Source organism: Delphinus delphis, chromosome 21 (assembly GCF_949987515.2).
Source record: "Delphinus delphis chromosome 21, mDelDel1.2, whole genome shotgun sequence".
Taxonomy (NCBI): domain Eukaryota; kingdom Metazoa; phylum Chordata; class Mammalia; order Artiodactyla; family Delphinidae; genus Delphinus; species Delphinus delphis.
In genome coordinates this window covers 724,872-746,705 of record NC_082703.1, presented here as the reverse complement: position 1 = coordinate 746,705, position 21,834 = coordinate 724,872, and the positions used below count along the sequence as shown (strand labels likewise).

Sequence of the window (21,834 nt, the reverse complement as noted above, 5' to 3'; positions counted from 1 at the left end):
TATAAACTTCCCTCTTAGAACTGCTTTTGTTGCATCCCATTGATTTTGGCTTGTCGTGTTTTCAGTGCCATTTGTTTCTAGGTATTTTCTGATTTCCTCTTTGATTTCTTCAGTAATCTCTTGGTTATTTAGTAGCTTATTATTTAACCTCCATGTGTTTATATTTTTTACAGTTTTTTTTTTTCTGTAATTGATATCTAGTCTCATAGCATTGTGGTCATAAAAGATACTTGATACGATTTCAATTTTCTTAAATTTACCAAGGCTTGATTTGTGACCCAAGTTATGATCTACCCTGGAGAATGTTCCATAAGCACATCAGAATAAAATGTATTCCGTTGTTTCTTGACGGAACGCCCTATAAATACCAATTAAGTCCATCTCGTATAATGTGTCATTTAAAGCTTGTGTTTCCTCATTTAATTTTATTTTCATTGATCTGTCCATTGGTGACAGTGGGGTGTTAAAGTCCCCTACTATTATTTTGCTACTGTCGATTTCCCTCTTATGGCTCTTAGCATTTGCCTTATGCATTGAGGTGCTCCTACGTTGGGTGCATAAATATATACAATTGTTATATATTTTTCTTGGATTGATCCCTTGATCATTATATAGTGTTCTTCTTTGTCTCTTGTTATAGTCTTTATTTTAAAGTCTATTTTGTCTGATATGAGAATTGCTACACCATCTTTCTTTTGATTTCCATTTTCATGGAATATCTTTTTCCATCCCCTCACTTTCAGTCTGTATGTGTCCCTAGGTCTGAAGTGGGTCTCTTGTAGACAGCATATATACACGTCTTGTTTTTGTATCCATTCAGCCAGTCTGTGTCTTTTGGTGGGAGCATTTAGTCCATTTACATTTAAGGTAATTATCAATATGTATGTTCCTATTCCCATTTTCTAAATTGTTTTGGGTTTGTTATTGTAGGTCTTTTCCTTGTCTTGTGTTTCTTGCCTAGAGAAGTTCCTTTAGCATTTGTTGTAAAGCTGGTTTTATGGTGCTGAACTCTCTCAGCTTTTGCTTGTCTATAAAGGTTTTAATTTCTCCATCAAATCTGAATGAGATCCTTGCAGTTAGAGTAACCTTGGTTGTGGTTTTTCTCCTTCATCACTTTAAATATGTCCTGCCACTCTCTTCTGGCTTGCTCAGTTTCTGCTGAAAGATCAGCTGTTAACCTTATGGGCATTCGCTTGTGTGTTATTTATTGTTTTTCCCTTGTTACTTTTAATATGTTTTCTTTTTATTTAATTTTAGATAATTTGATTAATATGTGTCTTGGCATGTTTCTCCTTGGATTTATCCTGTAAGGGACTCTCTGTGCTTCCTGGACTTCATTAACTATTTCCTTTCCCATATTAGGTAAGTTTTCAACTATAATCTCTTCAAAAATTTTCTTAGTCCCTTTCTGTTTCTCTTCTTCTTCTGGGACCTCTATAATACGAATGTTGTGGCATTTAATGTTGTCCCTGAGGTCTCTGATACTGTCCTCAATTTTTTTCATTCGTTTTACTTTATTCTGCTCTGTGGTAGTTATTTCCACTATTTTATCTTCCAAGTCACTTATCCGTTCTTCTGCTTCATTTATCCTGCTATTGATTCCTTCTAGAGGATTTTTCATTTCATTTATTGTGTTGTTCATCATTGTTTGTTTGCTCTTTAGTTCTTCTAGGTCCTTGTTAAACGTTTCTTGTGTTTTCTGCATTCTATTTCCAAGATTTTGGATCATCTTTACTATCATTACTCTGAATTCTTTTTCAGGTAGATTTCCTATTTCTTCTCCATTTGTTTGGTCTGGTGGGTTTTTACCTTGCTCTTTCATCTGCTGCGTATTTCTCTTCTCATTCTGCTTAACTTATTGTGTATTCCTTTGCGCAGACTGCAGGTTTGTAGTTCCTGTTGTTTTTCTGTCTGTCCCCAGTGGGTAAGGTTGGTTCAGTGGGTTGTGTAGGCTTCCCATTGGAGGGGACTGGTGCCTGTGTTTTGGTGGATGAGGCTGCATCTTGTCTGTCTGGTGGGCAGGACTATGTCTGGTGGTGTGTTTTGGGGTGTCTGTGAACTTCTTATGATTTTAGGCAGTCTCTCTGCTAATGGATGTGTTTGTGTTCCTTGCTGGTTGTTTGTCATGGGGTGTCCAGCACTGCAGCTTGCTGGTCATTGAGTGGAGTTGTTTCTTAGTGTTGAGATGGAGATCTTTGGGGAACTCTCGGTGATTGATATTACGTATGGTCAGGATGTCTCTGCTGGTCCCACATCCTGAACTTGGCTCTCCCACCTCAGAGGTTCAGGCCTGACATCCTGCTGGAGCACCAAGTCCCTGTCAGCCACACGGCCAGGTACGTGGGGATTTCCTTGCCTTTTGGGAAGTCTGAGATCTTCTGTCAGTGTTCAGTAGGTGTTCTGTAGGAGTTGTTCCATATATAGATATATTTTTGATGTATTTGTGGGGAGGTGACCTTAATATTTGAGTCCTCCACCATTTTGAAGGTCCTCTCTTGAGCCACATTTTGATCTGGAATGTATCTCTTGCTTACATCTCCTCCCTTGGCATTGTCTTTTCAGAATGTGAGAAAATTCTTTCTGTCCAACAGTACCATACATGACCTAACCATGCTGCAAGATAGCAGCAGAGCTGAACAAGGCCAATGAGAGGGAAGGAAGATGGTGCTTTCGGTTAGGCACTTATTCATATAGGTATTGTCCCCATTTTATACCTGAGGAATGGGAGCCACAGATTCATCAATTAATTCACCTGGTGTCCACAGGATTTGAACTCAGAACTGTATACTTTGAAGCACATACTCTTTCTCTTACAACAAAGTGTAAAAGGAAGTAAAAGGATAGAACTGGGAGACAAGAACGAGGATTCAAGGAAGACTCTACTGCAGGAAAAAAAAAAAAAAAGAAACCCCATAATAACCTAACTATGCCGAACAAAAATTTTATGACTGATATTGTATTGGCCAACATGTTTTAACATACTTTTCCAATATGAAGTTTTTAGATAATAAGTATTTTTTTTGATAATAAGTATTTTTAAATTTGCAGTACTTATTACTTTTAAGCAAAAATACTGAGTTCCAAAATTTGAAAATTATAAATAGTAGTGTTCCCATATTAAGAAAAATGGTACTTGAAGAACTGTGGTTGCAAAAAGAGCCATGTAAGAAATTATTAGTTGTGTCCCTCTCTTGGTACTTGATCACATGCTAACAAGTATTGGTTTACACTTTGTCTTGAGAAATATTAGGTTATTTGGAAGGAATGTCATGTCTCTTTCTTTTGGTTGAATTATAATCCCATTATACATGTGGTATTTCTGCACAAATATGACATTGGATATACACTGGTAGAATTTAATAAAAAAGTTTCCCTCAAGGTTCTAGTTACTGAATTATAGGTAAACATGTTGTATGAATTCAACATTAACCAATGTGGAAAGTTTTCTAGCATAAATCACTTTTTCCTCAAGAAAACCATAGGCCATCATTAAAACATCTTTGCTATTATTATTTTTGAAAAAATATATGGTTATGTTTTTTTAAATGTTATCTAATTATATATGCTGACATTTTTAAAGGTGAAATGATTTGATATCTAGCATTTTCTTCAATATAATTTGGGAGCATTGAGAAAATATGATAGGCCTCTAGTTTATAGCTGATAAACTGAGTGATAAACAAATGCAGGTTTATTATTTCATTCTCTCTACTTTTATAGACGTTTAAACTTTTTTATAATAAAAAGTTACAGCACCAGAAGTAATACTGAGACCATTTTTATTGCTTACTCTATATGGTAAAAAATTTATCACCATGTTTGGGGACAAGCTTTTTCTCCAAGGAAATATTAAATATATTTTTTAGATTTTCTTTTACTTCTTCTTCATTCAGTGTGTTAAACTCTACCAAATCTGTATTGTCCTTATAATTGAATCTCCTGTAGGTGAGGGTGAAGCCCACTAAACAGTGAACACCTTCTGGGGTCTGCAAGGAACAAAATGACTTGCTTGTAAAGACAGATGCTGGAGATTCCTGAAGGTATATATTCACAGACTCAAAGTCTTCAATTGTTCGAGGTTCAAGAGTAAAAGAGTAGATTTTCCGATATTTATTCTTTTCCAGGAGCTCAGAATTAAGAAATTCTTGGTTTGGGATATACTGCTCTCTTCTGATTTGGTCTAGGTACCAGAATCCTCTCTCTTCTGTCAAGCAGAAGGTGCAAGGCACCTGGGGCTGATCCTTCCCAGAAATTAACTCTAGAGGCTGCCACATCTGGTAAGAGCGTCCAAATCCAGCATCAGCTATGTAGTTCCTGCCATCAATGGTCACCTTCAGCAGGAGGTGAATCATGGCATTGCTATATTTGTTTGCTGGAGTGTTGTATACATACCCTCCCAATATAGTGGTCTCAAAACCAATTGTGGTCAGAGCCCAGTACAGAAGATGATTGACTTGGAGACACCACCCACCTCGGTTCCTCCTCACAATTTGATCAAAAGTGGCCTCTAAGCCCAATTCCATGGCTTCCCCACAATGGATGTTAAGGTTCTCAAAGGGAATGGCTCGGATCTGGTGCTGAAGAATGTCAGTTAATGTTTCCAAGTCCAACTTGTTCCTATAGTGCTTATAACCAATTCTTTCAAAATATGCTTCAATGTTCATGATTCCTTAAGGCAAGGAAAACAAAACAAAAATATTCCTTTTTTACTTGAATTTCTTTGATTAGCCTAATGATAACAAATGTATTTTAAACATGTAAACACAAACAATGGTTATAAATAATTGTAATTATAAGCCTTTTTGTGTGTGTGCTTTTAGTGTATTAGTGGCTTTCACATGCATAAGTTCAGTTAATGGTGCGAGTAACCCTGAAAGAAAAGTATTATCACTTCTTCCATGTTTTGAACATGAGAAGTTGGAAATCCAGATGAAGTGATGAGTAAAATAATAAAGAGCTTACATGTGGTTTTTTTGGTGATGAATAAGGAGAGGTACAAGTTGCTATCAATTAAAATAGAGTTTACAAAAAAAAAAAAATAGAGTTTACAAACAGTTTCTAATACAAACAAGAGAATTATAATATAGTACTTTCATTCATGGTACTTGACCAACTCAATATCTTCTTCAGCTGAACCTTACACAAATTTCCCTACTCAAAGATTCATATTCATTCACAAACTGATTTATTCAATAAATAGTTTACTGAAAATCTATTATGTATATGTTACTGACCTAGTGGTTGCTTATCTTAAAGAATCTTACAATTTAGTGGGGTCTGGTATGACACAGTGAATTAAATGTATTTTAAAAACATGCAATTTCTTAGATAGTGGTAAGTATTCTGGGGAAAATAAAGCAAAGAAGGTAGATAAGATGTGCACAGAGAGAGCTTCAGTTTCCAATAAGGTGGGCAGAGGAAGCTTCACTATGACTTTAAGGATGTGAGAGAATGAGCCATGTCCACAAATGTGGGAGGACAATTTAGGAAGAAGGACCAGAGGGTTAAAAAAAAAAAAGCCCTAAACTGGAACCTGCCTAGAGTTTCCAAAGAACGTTCAAGGAAGACAAGATGAAGGGAGCAGAGGGAGTAAGTGGAAGCATGGATTGAGATGAGATCTGACCTTTTGTCTTTTACTCGGAGATGAGTAATCACTGTGAGAAGGGCAGTAGGGGAAGGCTGCAGTTTGGGCAAAATGCACCATCATCAAATTGTTATGTCTGGCTTGTATGGAGAGTGAGCTGTACATACTGAGCTGAATGAATAGACATATGACCCAGGTAGGCGCAATTCAAAGCACATTTTCTCTAGGACCAGTGTTTTGCGTGTGGATGGCATGTGGTCCAAGTCAGTTCAATGAGACTCTGTTGAGGAACTTTTGCTGAAACCTAAGCAGATGCTTCTACTGCAGGGCCAGAACCTGGTAGGATATTTGCTCAAATCTACTAGGAGAACTTGCTGAAGAATAATATCAACAAAGAATTTATTGAGTTGAGGAATGAAAAGCAGGAAAAGGAAAGATGAGAAAAGACAACAATCAAGTTTTAAGCCATATCTTGACTTTATGGTAAGGTGAACCAGAAAAAAAAAAAGTAGTCCTTATTTTGTAAAATCTCATATAGGAAATGTTTCTGTCCCCTGATACCAGAGTCATAATCCAGTGTGAACACTGATTGTAACAGTGGTGCATTACCATTGATAAGATGACATGGCCTGAGGTAAGAGGTTACAAAAGGCCCTGCCCCTAGGTTAATGGTGATAAGTTATGTATCCCTGTTGTCCTTCTTAATGTCATTTCTTTCAGATTCACCTAATTCTCTTTTTTGATCAGTTATTCTTCCCATTTTGCTAGTGTTTCAACTTTTTCTATTCTTGATGTCTGCAATCTGATCTCCTCCAAATCTCTTAAGCTTATTTCATTTCTTCTCATCTTTACATGCATCAGCACAAGCCAAAAACTCTACGACTCAGACACCAAGAGAACAACTGGTACTTAGCCAGACCACCACAGACCCTCTTCTGCTTCTGTATCCAGAATCAGTGCTGGGTAAGTAAGGAGGGCAGGTGATGTGGAACAAAAGCAATATGATTTGTAACTGCCTGGCCATTTCATTTCTGAGTTAACCAACATCTTTTTATTTGGAAATTAATGTATATTTTTTAAAGCTATCTTTTGATTTTAAAGATTTTTCTTTGCTCCTCTGGAGGGGATATGGGGATATATGTGTACATATAGTTGATTCACTTTGTTATACAGCAGAAACTAACAGAACAATGTAAAGCAATTATACTCCAATAAAGATGTTAAAAAAATATTATGTTACTTTAGAATTTAGTAGCTTCAAGTTCATTGAGAAGAAGCCAGGGTCTGGATGCAAGCAACATGTTATAACCAAATTATATCTGCATATTCCATGACTAAATATAAGAGATTTTGTACTACTGAAGTTATGATAGAAGGTGAAATATGGAGGCACTAGAAAGTAGTTGTCAGGATAAAACTGGGTGAAAACACTGCAAAGTTTATATATTGACTTGTAATTTAGATGTGCACTGATATACCATTTCATTTTCCTTGATCATAAATATAAGAAAAGAATAAAAGGAGGGAGAGTGAACACACTTAGGGATCCAGCTGAGATGTCTCAGAAAAGCATACCTTTCTGAGGAAGTTCAATGTAGATTGAGTCTCAGTTTTAATTCAGAAGACTTAGGATAGTTCTTCTTCTTAGTTCACTCTGTAGAAATAAAAGAAAAAAGTTTTAAATATATCATATTCTTTCTTGAAAACAAGGACAGTAGTTCTAATTGGGACATGAATATGAAGAGTATTTTAAAATCACAAAACAGGAGTAAAATGGCCATTTGGGTTGCACAGAGAAGAGAAGTGAATGTACAATGATGGGAGATGGGAGCAAAACGGGTGGGTTCTAAGACTGGACACTGTGGAAGTCACCAGCAGGGGGCTCAGACACAACAGACCAGATGAATATTTGTCATACAATCAGCAAGGAGGGGTGAACCCTGTCTCAGGCCCCTGATTGCTACTACAAGATTTACCAAACACAGAAAAGACAAGTATGTAATGGTAGCACCTGTCTTCCTTTAGGTGTGAAGTATAATTGGGGATGTTGGAGCAGAAAAATAAGGCAATATTCTTAGTGTATGGTGTCACCAGAAAGGATGAAGAACCATCCATACAGAAGACCAGCCATCAAAATATCTCTTGTCTTCAGTCATCTTCCCTCATCTCCACTGGAAAGATTGCAGAGTACAAGGTCCACTCCAGCCAGACATCTCACCAGTCACATTTCATTCAAGAAACAAATAAAAGATGGAGACAGAACTATACATGCATGAATATGATGAAAAAACAGAATGCAAATATACTATGAGACGGGGATCAGAAGAAAAGGACATAATACACAAAAGATAGGGGGAAATGACAACAAGCTCAAGAAGAAACATAAACTGAACAATGGAAAGATATTCTTCACAGGTACTTGAAGATATAGAACATTTAAAATGGACTCATACCAAAAAGCCAAAAAAATGAGGTGATAAAATAACACAGCATTATCAAAAGAACTATTTATAACTTAGGAAACTAATTAAGAATAACAACAAAGATAATATATAAGTAATTATGAACAATAGGGGAATATATATATATAGCATAATATCAAATGACTTATGTAGAAAAACTTAATACTCAATGGTTTTAATGAAGAGATAAAGCCATTAAAGAGTTAGAGAAAAGTTAATAGACATAAAACCAGTCAAAGACAATCCAATATAAAGATAATTGGTATTTCTGAAGGAAAAGATAAAACTCAAAAAGGATAATAGAAAAAATATATATATATGTATATATTCTAATAGTGTTACCTCTCCATCAGCCTGTGAAGATGTAAATCAAAATGAAAAACTAAGGAAGAGAAAGGCAGAATTGACTCCTTTTATTATAGGATAGAGTAGAAAAGTTATGAGAATAATGGCTGAAGTAATTTTAAAACATTTAAAAAGTGTGACTTAAGTGAAAGCCATTAGACCTATTGACCCCTGCCTCAGGTACAGAGGATAAAGAACAGAGCATGTTCAGTGTACCTTGAGTGGGCACATGACACTGGTGAGGATTAGGCTATCTTTTGACTCTCTGGTAAGGTGAGCACCCCACCCCCAAAAGTCTGTATTTTGTAAAATCCTATGTAGAAAAAAATTTCTGTCCCCTGTTACCAGAGTTCTAATCTAGTATGGACACTAATTGTAACAGTGGTGCATTACTATTGGTAAGATGACATGGCCTGAGGTGACATGGTACAAAGAATCCCACCCATAGGTTAATGGTGATAAGCTATGTATTTCTATTGTCTTTCTCTTTTGTTCAATTAGACATTTACTAAATGAGAAAACTACACTTAAAAAGTGCTTTAAAACAAAATGAAATTAGAAAAAAAAAGACATGTGCATTTGAAAGAACTTTGCGCTCTGCTGAAAATCAAATCTCTTGCAGTAATACAATATGCCTATTCTTAAAATATAAGTTAACAGAATTTTCAATTTAATATTTTCAAAGATGATATTAAGGTCAAGAATTTCACATCTACAGTAACCCTTATAGAAGGGCATTTATAAATATAATGTCCATCCCTATGAAGCTTACAAATTTGGCAATGCTCAATAAAAGCTTTAGGAATCACATCCAAGTGTCTCATCTAATGAATCACAAATTTGTGTCCTTAAGTTCTCCTTCTAAAATCTTTATGTAGACTTTTCTATTTCCATCATTTATTAATTTAAATAAAATATTTTGTTTTAAAAAAAAAGGGAAAGAAATGCTGGAATAAATCCTAGACCATGTACAGAAATTATTGCTACTATAGTTCACTACAAAGCATGTCTATACAATATCATATGAATTTTGATCATGAAAAATCAGAATAAAAATCTTTAGTGACATAAGCCTTACAATCATATACAATATTCAAATGGTAACATTAGACAGTTAAGCACCCAATACCCATAGCTGACAAATGTCTTACTGACCAACATTCATTTAAATACATCCTTCATATAGAGGGAGGAAAAAAGAGATACTGTCAGCTTTCTAAGCCTTGTCAAAAAAGGATTTTCATGTTCTTTGGATCTAAAAACAAACAATAAAAACAAACCCCCAAAACAAAACTGGTGCAGGTGAGGGTGTTATCAGAAAGTTAAGCATGCTGAAAGGTGTTTTGTGGGAATTAAAAACCTAATTCTTTCTTAATGTCACAAAGAAAACAATAGCAACAGTCAATAAAACTAAAAGCTGGTTCTTTGAGAAGATAAACAAAAGTGATAAACCTTTAGCCAGACTCAAGAAAAAAAGGGAGAAGACTCAAATCAACTAAATTAGGAATGAAAAACGAGAAGTTACAACTGACACCACAGAAATACAAAGGATTGGAAGAGACTACTACAAGCAATTATATGCCAATAAAATGGACAACCTGGAAGAAATGGACAAATTCTTAGAAAAGTACAACCTTCCAAGACTGAACCAGAAGAAATAGAAAATATGAACAGACCAATCACAAGTAAAGAAATTGAAACTGTGACTAAAAATCTTCCAACAAACAAAGGTCCAGAACCAGAAACCTTCATGGGAGGATTCTATCAAACATTTAGAGAAGAGCTAACACCCATCCTTCTCAAACTCTTCCAAAAAAATTGCAGAGGGTGGAATACTTCCAAACTCATTCTACGAGGCCACCATTACCCTGACACCAATACCAGACAAAGATATCACAAAAAACCTACAGACCAATATTACTGATGAATATAGACACAAAGATCCTCAATATTAGCAAACCAAATCCAACAACACATTAAAAGCATCATACACCATGATCAAGTGGGATTTATCCAAGGGATGCCAGGATTCTTCAATATACACGAATCACACCATATTAACAAATTGAAGAATAAAAAACATATGATCCTTTCAATAGATGCTGGAAAAGCTTTTGACAAAATTCAAGACTAATTTATGATAAAAACTCTCCAGAAAGTGAGCATACAGGGAAACTACCTCAACATAATAAAGGCCATATATGACAAACCCATAGCAAACATTATTCTCAATGGTGAAAAACTGAAAGCATTTCCTCTAAGATCAGGGACAAGACAAGGGTGTCCACTCTTGCCACTATTATTCAACATAGTTTTGGAAGTCCTAGCCATGAGAATCATAGAAGAAAAAGAAATAAAAGGAATACAAATTGGAAATGAAGTAAAATGCTCACGGTTTGCAGATGCCATTCTACTATACATAGAAAATCCTAAAGATGCCACCAGAAATCTTCTAGAGCTAATCAATGAATTTAGTAAAGTTTCAGGGCACAAAATTAATACACAGAACTATCTTGCATACCTATACACTAACAATGAAAGATCAGAAAAAGAAATTAAGGAAACAATCCCATTTACCACTGCAACCAAAAGAATAAAATACCTAGGAATAAACCTACCTAAGGAGGCAAAAACCTGTACTCAGAAAACTACAAGATACTGATGAAAGAAATTAAAGATGACACAAACAGATGGAGAGATATACCATTTTCTTGGATTGAAGGAATCAATATTGTGAAAATGACTATACTACCCATAGCAGTCTACAGATTCAATGCAATCCCTATTAAATTACCAATGGCATTTTCCACAGAATTAGAACAAACTATTTTACAATTTGTATGGAAACAAAAAAGACTCTGAATAGTCAAAGCAATCTTGAGAGAGAAAAATGGAGCTAGAGGAATCAGGCTCCTGGACTTCAGACTATACTACAAAGCTACAGTAATCAATACAATATGGTAATGACACACAAACAGAAATATAGAGCAATGGAACAGGATAGCAAGCCCAGAGATAAACTCATGCACCTATGGTCTATAACAAAGAAGAAAGAATATACAATGGAGAAAAGACAGCCTCTTCAATAAGTGGTACGGGGAAAACTGGACAGCTACATGTAGAAGAATGAAATTAGAACACTCCCTAACACCATACACAGAAATAAACTAAAAATGGATTAAAGACCTACATATAAAGTCAGAAAGTATGAAACTCTTAAGAGGAAAATATAGGCAGAACACTCTATGACATAAATCACAGCAAGATCCATTTTGACCCACCTCCTAGAGTAATGGAAATATGGGGAGGGGGAAGGGTAAGCTGTGACAAAGTGAGAGAGTGGCATGGACATATATACACTACCAAACGTAAACTAGATAGCTAGTGGGAAGCAGCCACATAGCACAGGGAGATCAGCTCGGTGCTTTGTGACCACCTAGAGGGGTGGGATAGGGAGGGTGAGAGGGAGGGAGACACAAGAGGGAAGAGATATGGGAACATATGTATATGTATAACTGATTCACTTTGTTATACAGCAGAAACTAACACACCATTGTAAAGCAATTATACTCCAATAAAGATGTTAAAAAAAAAAACTCAAATGGGACCTAATTAAACTCAAAACCTTTTGCACAGCAAAGAAAACCATAAATGAGATAAAAAGACAACCCTCAGAATGGGAGAAAATATTTGCAAATGAAGCAACTGACATGGGATTAATCTCCAAAATATACAAAGGGCTCATGTACCTCAATATCCAAAAACAAGAAACAACCCAGTCAGAAAATGGGCAGAAGACCTAAGTAGACATTTCTCCAAATAAGACACACAGATGGCCAAGAGGCACATGAAAAGATGCTCAATAATTTTTAGAGAAATGCTGATCAAAACTACAATGACATATCACCTCACAGTGGTCAGAATGGCCATCATCAAAAGAATCTATAAACAATAAATGCTGGAGAGGGTGTGGAGAAAAGGAACACTCTTGCACTGTTGGTGTGAATGTGAATTGATACAGCCACTATGGAGAACAGTATGGAGGTTCCTTAAAAAACTAAAAATAAACTACCATATGACCCCACAGTCCCATTACTGGGCATATGCCCTGAGAAAACCATACTTCAAAAGACACAGGCACCCCAATGTTTATTGCAGCCTTATTTACCATAGCCAGGAGATGGAATTAACCTAAATGTCCATCGACAGATGAAGGGGTAAAGATGTGGTACACAGGGCTTCCCTGGTGGCACAGTGGTTGGGAGTCCGCCTGCCGATGCAGGGGACATGGGTTCGTGCCCCAGTCTGGGAAGATCCCACATGCCGTGGAGTGGCTGGGCCCTTGAGCCATGGCCACTGAGCCTGTGCATTCAGAGCCTGTGCTCCCCAATGGGGGAGGCCACGGCAGTGAGAGGTCTGTGTACTCCAAAAAAAAAAAAAAAGATATGGTACATATATACAATGGAATATTATTCAGCCATAGAAAGGAACAAAATTGGGTCATTTGTAGAGATGTGGATAGACGTAGAGTCTGTCATACAGAGTGAAGTAAATCAGAAAGAGTAACCAAATATTACTTGAGTATTCTGTGATTAAACAAAAGAAATTGCTATGACTAAAGTTGTGATTCACAGTGAAATACTAGCAAAACTTAGAAACAGTTGCCAGGAAAATAGCTAACTGAAAACACAACTAGCCTTATTTCTTGATATATAGCATTTCTGTGCAGATATATCCTTTCCTTTCAGCTTCATGATTAATATTAGAGAAGACTCAAGGGATATATAAAGAACACACTTAGAGCATCTACTGAGAAATCCCAGAAAGGCACTTAAAACATTTCTAAGCAAATGGAAGCAAGTTGATGTTCAATTTTAATTCAGAAGTCTCAGAAATTCCTTTCTCCTGGACTGAACTCTAGAAATAACAGAAGAGATAGTAAAATGTATACTGTGACTTCCTTTGAAAACAAAAAGATAGTTTAGTGTTACATGAGTTGTGAAAAGTACCTAAAAATCACAAAACAGAAGGGAAAGAACTGAAGAGTAAAGTGGGCATCTGAGTTGCATAGGGGAGGGTGTAGCAAGTGCAACCACAGGAAATGACAGCAACACTGATGGGTTCTGAACCTGGAGGTTGTGGAAGCCAGCACAAGGGGGCTCAGAAGGAACCAGTCAGATGATTATTTGCCCTAGGATCAGTTAGGAGGGGTGAATCATGTTCTATGTCCCTGATTGCTACTACAAGAATTACCAAACATAGCAAAGACCAATATGTAATGGTAACACATCGTCTTCCTTTATGTGTAAAGTATAATTGGGGATATTGGGGTAGAAAAATAACGCAGTGTTCTTAATGTATGGTGTCACTGGAAAGGAAGAAGAACCACCGATATTTAGAAGATCAGCCATTAAAGTATCTCTTGTCATCAGTCATCTTCCCTCGTATTCACTGGAAAGATTGAGGAGTCCAAGCTCCACTACAGCCAGACATCTCACCTGTAAACTATATTCAAGAAAGAAATCAAAGGTGGATACAGAACTATATATAAGGAATTGTTTCCTTTTAATATAGAACAAAGAGTAGAAATGTTATGAGAATTTGGCTAAAGTAGTTTAAAAACATTTTTAAAATGTGATGTAATGGAAGCCATCAGACCTATAGATTTCTGCCTCAGGTACAGAGGGTAAAGAACAGAGCACGCTCAGGGTACCTTGAGAGGGCACATGGCATTGGTGAGGATTCAGGACTGAGGCTAATGTGGGGAGAATGCTGTCTTTAAGCCACCCAGAAACCTTTAGATGTGTTTGACCACTTTGCCTCTGACTAGCATGGCTTCTGTGTCCTTGTGCTCAAGGAGCTGCATTGTGGACTCTTTGGAAGACTTCTTGGGGGTTCCTGGAGCTGCTTTGCCTTCCTATGTGAAAATTGGAAGTGCCAGGGACTTCATGTCCTGCCAGGGCAGCCCTGCATCAGTGACTTACTGGTGAGAGGTTCTGAAAACTCAGCTGCCTTGCCTTGAGTCTGGAAAGACTTTGAGTTATAATTCACATTCAGGCTGACACTGGAGTTCTCCCAGGAGCACATCATAAGCCACTTGCACATGGTCCTGGCCTCAGCGTCTAAATCTGGGGAACCTGACAAGTCATATCAGTGGTCATTTTGGAGAGCTGTGTGAAAGAAAGGTAAGATGTAAGGGATGAGGAAACTTCCAGAGGGCCTTGAAAGTCAGGCAAAAGAGACTTCTTCTGTCACCAAATGAATTCTTGTTATTTTGTTGAATGGTCAATAGTCAACTGGCGGTTCCTCTAGCTAGATGCTCTGCTAAAGAAGCAAGCAGGAAAAGGAGGCTTTCTAAGGCAGTTGCTCCAGGAAATCAGGGCCATAGGCATCTCCACTTATCCCAGTGTCTGAGTGATACTGGGAGATAGATCAGCGACAACGTGAATCCGAGCTGGGTCAAGTTTGCTGGGAGACGAGAGAGCGATCGATGGAGGCAGGAGAGAGGAAGAAATGCTTTCTGAAACAAAGGCAAGTCTTGATATTCTTTGTTTGGCTGGGCATAGCTCAGGCTGGTTCTGAGCCTAGGCGTTATTCAGTGGCCGAGGAAATGGACAGTGGCTCCTTCGTGGCCAATCTGTTGAAAGACTTGGGGTTGGAGGTAGATGATCTAGCTGCTCGGGGCCCCCGGGGTCATTTCCAAAGGGAAAAAAATGCGTTTGCATTTTGATAGGCAGACCGGGGATTTGTTGTTAAGTGAGAAACTGGACCGGGAGGAGCTGTGTGGCCCTACCGAGCCCTGTGTACTACCTTTCTAGATGTTACTGGAAAATCCCTTGAAGTTTTTCCAGGCTGAGCTACGGATTAGGGACATAAATGATCATTCTCCAGTTTTCCTAGACAAAGAAATAATATTGAAAATTTCAGAAAGTATCACTCCTGGAACTACTTTCCTAATAGAGCTTGCCCAGGACTTAGATGTAGGAAGCAACAGTCTCCAAAGTTACACAGTCAGCCCCAATTCCCACTTCCATCTTAAATTACAAGACAGTTCCGACGGCACAATATTACCACAGCTGGTGCTGGACAAAGCACTGGATAGAGAGGAACAGCCTGAGATCAGATTAACCGTCACAACGCTGGATGGCGGAATTCCACCCAGGTCTGGGACCGCCCTAATCCGCATTGAAGTCTTAGACATCAATGATAATGCCCCCGAATTTGCAAAGCTGCACTATGAGGCGCATGTCCTAGAAAACAGCCCCATTGGATCCCAGGTTGCCATTGTCTCTGCCAGAGATTTAGATATTGGAACCTATGGAGAAATATCTTACGTACTTTCCCAAGCATCTGAGGATATTCGGAAAACATTTGGAATAAATGCAAAATCGGGAGAACTCCTTTTAACACAGGAACTGGATTTTGAATCTATTCAGACTTATACATTAAATATTCAGGCGACAGATGGTGGGGGCCTTTCTGGCAGTTGTGTGGTGTTTGTCCAAGTGATGGATTTGAATGACAACCCGCCGGAACTGACCATGTCAACGCTTATCACTGAGATCCCAGAAACCTTGCAGGAGCCTGTAATTGCTGTATTCAGCGTTTCAGATCCTGACTCTGGAGACAATGGAAGGATGGTTTGCTCCATCCAAAATGATGTTCCCTTCATTCTTAAACCCTCTGTTGAGAATTTTTACAGTTTAGTCACAAACACAGCCCTGGACCGAGAAACAAGATCCGAATATAACATCACCATCACCGTCACAGATATGGGGACACCGAGACTGAAAACCCAGCACAACATAACCATGCTGGTGTCCGATGTCAACGACAACGCCCCCGCCTTCACCCAGACCTCCTACACCCTGTCCGTCCGCGAGAACAACAGCCCCGCCCTGCACATTGTTAGCGTCCGCTCCACAGACAGAGACGCGGGCGCCAACGCCCAGGTCACCTACTCGCTGCTGCCGCCCCTCGACGCGCACGTGCCCCTGGCCTCCCTGGTGTCCATGAACCCGGACAACGGCCACCTGTTCGCCCTGAGGTCCCTGGACTACGAGGCCCTGCGGGCGTTCGAGTTCCGCGTGGGCGCCGCCGACCGCGGCTCGCCCGCGCTCAGCAGCCAGGCGCTGGTGCGCGTGCTCGTGGCGGACAACAACGACAACGCGCCCTTCGTGCTGTACCCGCTGCAGAACGCCTCGGCGCCCTGCACCGAGCTGGTGCCCAGGGCGGCCGAGGCGGGGTACCTGGTGACCAAGGTGGTGGCGGTGGACGGCGACTCGGGCCAGAACGCCTGGCTGTCGTACCAGCTGCTCAAGGCCACGGAGCCCGGGCTGTTCGGCGTGTGGGCGCACAACGGCGAGGTGCGCACGGCCCGGCTGCTGAGCGAGCGCGACGCGGCCAAGCACAGGCTGGTGGTGCTGGTCAAGGACAACGGCGAGCCTCCGTTCTCGGCCAGCGTCACGCTGTACGTGCTGCTGGTGGACGGCTTCTCGCGGCCCTACCTGCCGGCCCCTGAAGCGGAAGCGGCGGACGCGGCCCCGGCCACCCTGCTCACCGTCTATCTGGTGGTCGCCTTGGCGTCGGTGTCGTCGCTCTTCCTCTTCTCGGTACTGGTGTTCGTCGCGGTGCGGCTGTGCAGGAGGGGCGTGGCGGCCTCGGTGAGTCGCTGCTCGGTGCCCGAGGGCCACTTTCCAGGCCACCTGGTGGACGTCAGCGGCACGGGGACCCTGTCCCAGAGCTACCAGTACGAGGTGTGTCTGACGGGAGGCGCCGGGTTAAATGAGTTTAACTTCTTGAAGCGGATTCTCCCTAGTGGTCTGGTTCAAGACACTGGGCAGGACTAGTGCAAAAAGGCAATTCCAAGAATAGCGTAGGTTTCATTAATAGAAGAATCAGAAAGTTGTCTGGCTACGAATGCTTTAAGTCAAGGCTCTTGAGTTGATATAGTATTTTGTTTATATCTTGATTTTACTTTCTGTCTAGTTAACCCTGCATGTTCTTTTTTCATCTGCTTCCTACCTTTTCAATCCAGTATTAATGCCTCTTTCTTTTTCTAATAGGTGAGTAAAAATAAATGCATTATCTTTTAATGATGATTTCAAATAGGTTTTTTAAGGTCGTCATTTCAAATTCTATCCAAAGCAATGTAGAGAGAGTTCTGAACCACCAATATTAATAATTTACCCTATTGAATATAGTCAGATAATATTCTTTATAATACTCCTAAAGCAGCTTTGTCTGTGGTTAATGAAGTGGATAACTAAAAATGTTTTAATATGTACCATTTTAAGGTGTATCATCCTGTAGGGGCTTAGTACTCAAATAAAACTTACACATATACTTCATTTTCTGTTTTGACATTTGCAATTAATATTTCAACACTGTATATGCTTATATTGGCTAAAAATGGACAAAAACTGTAGGTCAGATTACTCTTAAATTTGCCTAAAGTGTATTTATGATGGATGACTGAGAAAAAAAATTAAACATAGGCATTTTGAACAACAACAACAAAAAAAATAGTCAACTGGCTGCTTTGATTTATCCCTAAGTGACATGGTACTTCAGTTACAAATTACCTTTTTGATGTAGCCCTGGAGAGCAGGTCAATATGAAGAACTCATTGTCCAGCTCCCAGTCTAGGGTCTCTACCTCTTTCATGTACAGCAGTGTTTTTCTATTTTATTTTATCTTATCTTATTTCATTTTTATTATTTTATTTTTCAACTAAAGAAACCCTTATTCGTTCCCCAAATAAAGTTGTAAGCAAAAGCCTAAAATAGAAGAATTAAAAACAGGTTGATCCAGAGGTAGTTCACGCCTGAGATGCTGCCACCACAAGTACAGTTATGGACTGAGATGAAATCTTCTATACCTACTTCCTGAACTTCTGGCACGACTGAATAAAAGAGCCTTAAGGAGTGCTAGTGAGTGGCTTTTCTTTGTGTGTGTGTATGGTGTTTGTGTTTTATTTCCTATACTTTTCCTTCTTTTTCCTTTTCTCTGTCTTAGTGAAGGATATGGCATCCCACTGGATTGACACTACAACCCTCCCTGACCCCAGGGCAGGTGGGCATCTGCTTGATTTCTGGCTGGAAAGGGAGCTGCTAGGCTAGCCCTACTCAGAGGCCATTGGACAATAGGGCTTTATGTACTGAAGGCCTGCAGCTCAGCCAGGCCTCTGAGCTAAAGCTCTCAGAGTCAGGCAGGTATTGTGAGGACTACCAAGTAGGCCCAGAGGGAACACAGCTGCTCAGCTGAAGATAGAAAAGCCAAACAAAATAAGTCTCTGGGACAGAAGTACTAGGGAGTTGATATTAAAAAAACAAAAACAAAAAAAACTCCTTTTGAAGGAAGGAATGGAGTCCTCTGTTTTATCCTTCAGGAACTAAAATGAGGGCCCAAGGGAAGGCAGTGAAATGCTGATGACACACTCAGGGCTACAAGCAGCATAAATACACGTTTGGACAGAGGTGGAACTTTCTGTACCTACTGCCAGCATATCTGTCATGACAACAGATTTATAAAAATTGATGTGAAATTTACGTGACCTAAATAAACCATTTAAAGTGAACAATTCCGTGTCATTTGGTACATTCACAACTTTGCGCAACCACGACTTCTATCTAGTTCCAAAATATCTCACTACCCCCAGTAAAACCCCAAACTCATGAAGCAGTTACTCCCCATTTCCTCCAGCCTCTGGCAACCACCAGTCTACGTCCTGTCTCTATGTTCCGCTCCACCTTCGGCTGCTGTGAACAGTGCTGCTGAGAACATTTGTGGTCAAGTACTTTTTTCTGTATGTTTTCAATTCATTGGGTATATGCCTAGCATTAGAACTGTCCAAATGAATAGTAGAATTTTAAGAGGTACTTCTAAGTGGCTTTTCATTCTATATGCTGTGATTTTCTTTTCCTCTCCTTCCCTTTCCCTTCCCTTCCCATCCCTTCCCTTTACTTACCTTTTTTTGGTGCCGAGGCTTACTGCAAGGACACCACAACCCAACCCAACCCCAGGGACAAGTGGCCAGCCCAGTGATCTTCTGGATGAAAACAAGAGAAGTTGCCATGCAAGCCGTGCCCACAGACCGTCCTTCACAGTGCTTACTGCACAGAAAGCCCACGGAAAACAGCCAAAAAAAAAAGTTACACCCAGGCAGCAGGAAGTTCTGAATGTTTCTTTGTTTCTCTTTTTTTCCCCCCGTCTTGAGGAGAAGAAACTCAGAGTTGTGGGTGAAATCTGCCTATTTTTAAAGTTGGCTCTGAACTATTTAAAATGTAAAGGGCAAACAAAATAAGTCTCTGGGCAGGATGCAGCTATATACATAGTTGGCAATTAACAACTTCCTTCTGAGTGAGAGGGGGCAGGGTCAGCCACTTTGTGGTTGAGGAACTAAACTGTGACTTGGGGGAAGGGAAAGGTCAGTTCATCAAAGAAGAGCCAACAGGCGTGTTGTTGTTGTGGGCATCGGGCCAGCGCAAGGGAGCAAAGTCCGGAGGGGAGAGCCCACAGACCCCTTGCTCTGGGGCTGTCAGCCTCCACAGGCTCCTCTCTCCTGTGGAATTCTAAACATTTGTGCTCAGGGAGTGGTGTCCTCAGCCTGCCTGACAGTGAAAGAGCTGGTTCTTGTCATTTATGGCTCCTGAAGACCTTCCCCTTAGGGTCTTCCTTCCATCAAGATAAAATGTCCTCAAGAATTCCCTTGAACTGTGCAGACAACACAACACAGCCTCCCTGGAGTTTGGGGATGATCATTAGAGAATTTCTGATGAGCTAATGCAGGAGGAGCAGGAGTGATCATGAATTTGATGACTGCAGGACTAACTGGGCCCTTTGGGACACACCCAGGTGGGGACAGAGAAGGTGGACATTGCTGTTTCAATTATCCAAGAGGGAAATCCTGTCCCCTGAATCACGTGTTGTACACATTAGATATATTTTATATACTTTCATCCTCGCAACAAACTTTTAAAGTAAGCTCTCTTATTAGCTCCAATCTTCTGAGGGATAAACTGACTTTTAGAGATGCTTAAATGACCTACCCAAGTCCTCACACCTGGGATGTCACATGGCTGTTACTCTAACCCTGAAACTGAGCAGGGCCCTGTGAGGCACCCAGGTATGGAGGCTTGGCCTTTTATTTTTGTCCCCGATTTCCTGTCGGAAAGACTACAGCCTCCATGACCTTCCCTGAGTTCCAGAGGGCAGACTCAAACAGTTGCTAATCAAGGGAGGGGCAGGCAAGAAACCACCCAAAGCAAGATTAAAGGGACCAGAGAAGCTCATCAAGATTAGAAGACTTACCACCTGAGACCCTACACACATCCTCATCTTGTCTGCAACCCCACCCTTTGATAACTCCTTTGATAAGGAGTTATAAAACTCCTTATCAAATCTTCCTGGGTTGGGACACATAGTTTTTCGAGGCAGGAGCTCTTGTGTACCCCTTTGCCTGGCAAAGTAATAAAGCTCTCCTTTTCTACTTCACCCAAAACTCTGTCTCCAAGATCTGATTTGGCACCGGTGTACAGAGAAGCTGAGCTTTTGGCATCAACCCCGACAGTTTGAACTGGGGTGTGTTATCTCCTCCATTATCCTGTACAGTAATTACAGCATAAGGATTCAAGTTATATGTCAGCCAAACTTTCTGAACTGGCTTAGGACCTGACATTCGGGTGTGTGTAGTATCTAGTCTCCTGGACTCACATTTGAAATAGGATTAAACCCCAATTTCAAAGCACAACACGTCACTTACCGAGCTCCCCTGGGTCCCACAACCAGGAACCGGGCTGACTGCCATCCTCCCACTTCCTGGACAAGCCCAGGAAGAGACCTCATTGGTTTGCAAACTGCTCCACCCCTTGAATCTTGTTAGAATCACCAGGGCGCTCTGGGAAATGTAGTCGTGGGAACTTGGGTTGTCCTTGTGCACCTCTTGTTCAAATGTACTCTGGCGAGACCTGGCACCAGACTGAGAGTGGAGTGACCTTGTAATCCATACAGTTCCTACTCTTAGGGTGGCTGAATCCAGATATCCTAAGTGTAACGTGGGAGGTTAGGGTTTTAAGGGGATCCAGGAAAAGCAGGTTCATTAACCTAGAGGAGTAGAAGGAGATGGATATTTTAAATCACTCCCTCAGGTTATGACAGCATTTCCTCATGAATTTCCATGAGGCCCCTAAATTTCTTCCCCATCTTCAGTCCCATTCACCATTCCACCCTGAGGCACTGTATAATGTGTCCTAAATTTGTCCACATATAAGTTACGAGTGTGACATATATAATGTGCTTTTGTTTCTGCATGTATTTTTAATTTATGTTAATGGTATAGGTCTATCACTCTTTCTGTTTCTAATGTACTTACCTCTACACTTTCTTTTTTAATTAAAAAAAATTTTATTGCAGTATAGTTGTTTTATAATATTGTTTTTGTTT

At 40.0% G+C, this 21,834-nt stretch overlaps 1 protein-coding gene and 1 pseudogene across 1 annotated transcript; one reads left to right on the top strand and one right to left on the bottom strand.

The window, feature by feature from the left end:
- Window positions 1-1,911: 1,911 nt before the first annotated feature.
- LOC132417599 (arylamine N-acetyltransferase 1) lies at window positions 1,912-17,076 on the bottom strand. The gene is made up of 3 exons (XM_060001276.1): window positions 16,952-17,076; window positions 7,160-7,238; window positions 1,912-4,669 (listed from the first exon to the last, which is right to left on the bottom strand). Exon 3 carries the CDS (start codon window positions 4,662-4,664, stop codon window positions 3,792-3,794), a length of 873 nt encoding a protein of 290 aa, XP_059857259.1. The 5' UTR covers window positions 4,665-4,669; window positions 7,160-7,238; window positions 16,952-17,076; the 3' UTR covers window positions 1,912-3,791.
- LOC132417598 (protocadherin beta-2-like) lies at window positions 14,512-17,240 on the top strand (annotated as a pseudogene).
- The last annotated feature ends 4,594 nt before the right edge of the window (window positions 17,241-21,834 follow it).

Excerpts from the sequence above, each read along its gene's own strand:
- LOC132417599 (XM_060001276.1), bottom strand. The coding sequence starts at position 4,664 with ATGAACATTGAAGCATATTTTGAAAGAATTGGTTATAAGCACTATAGG.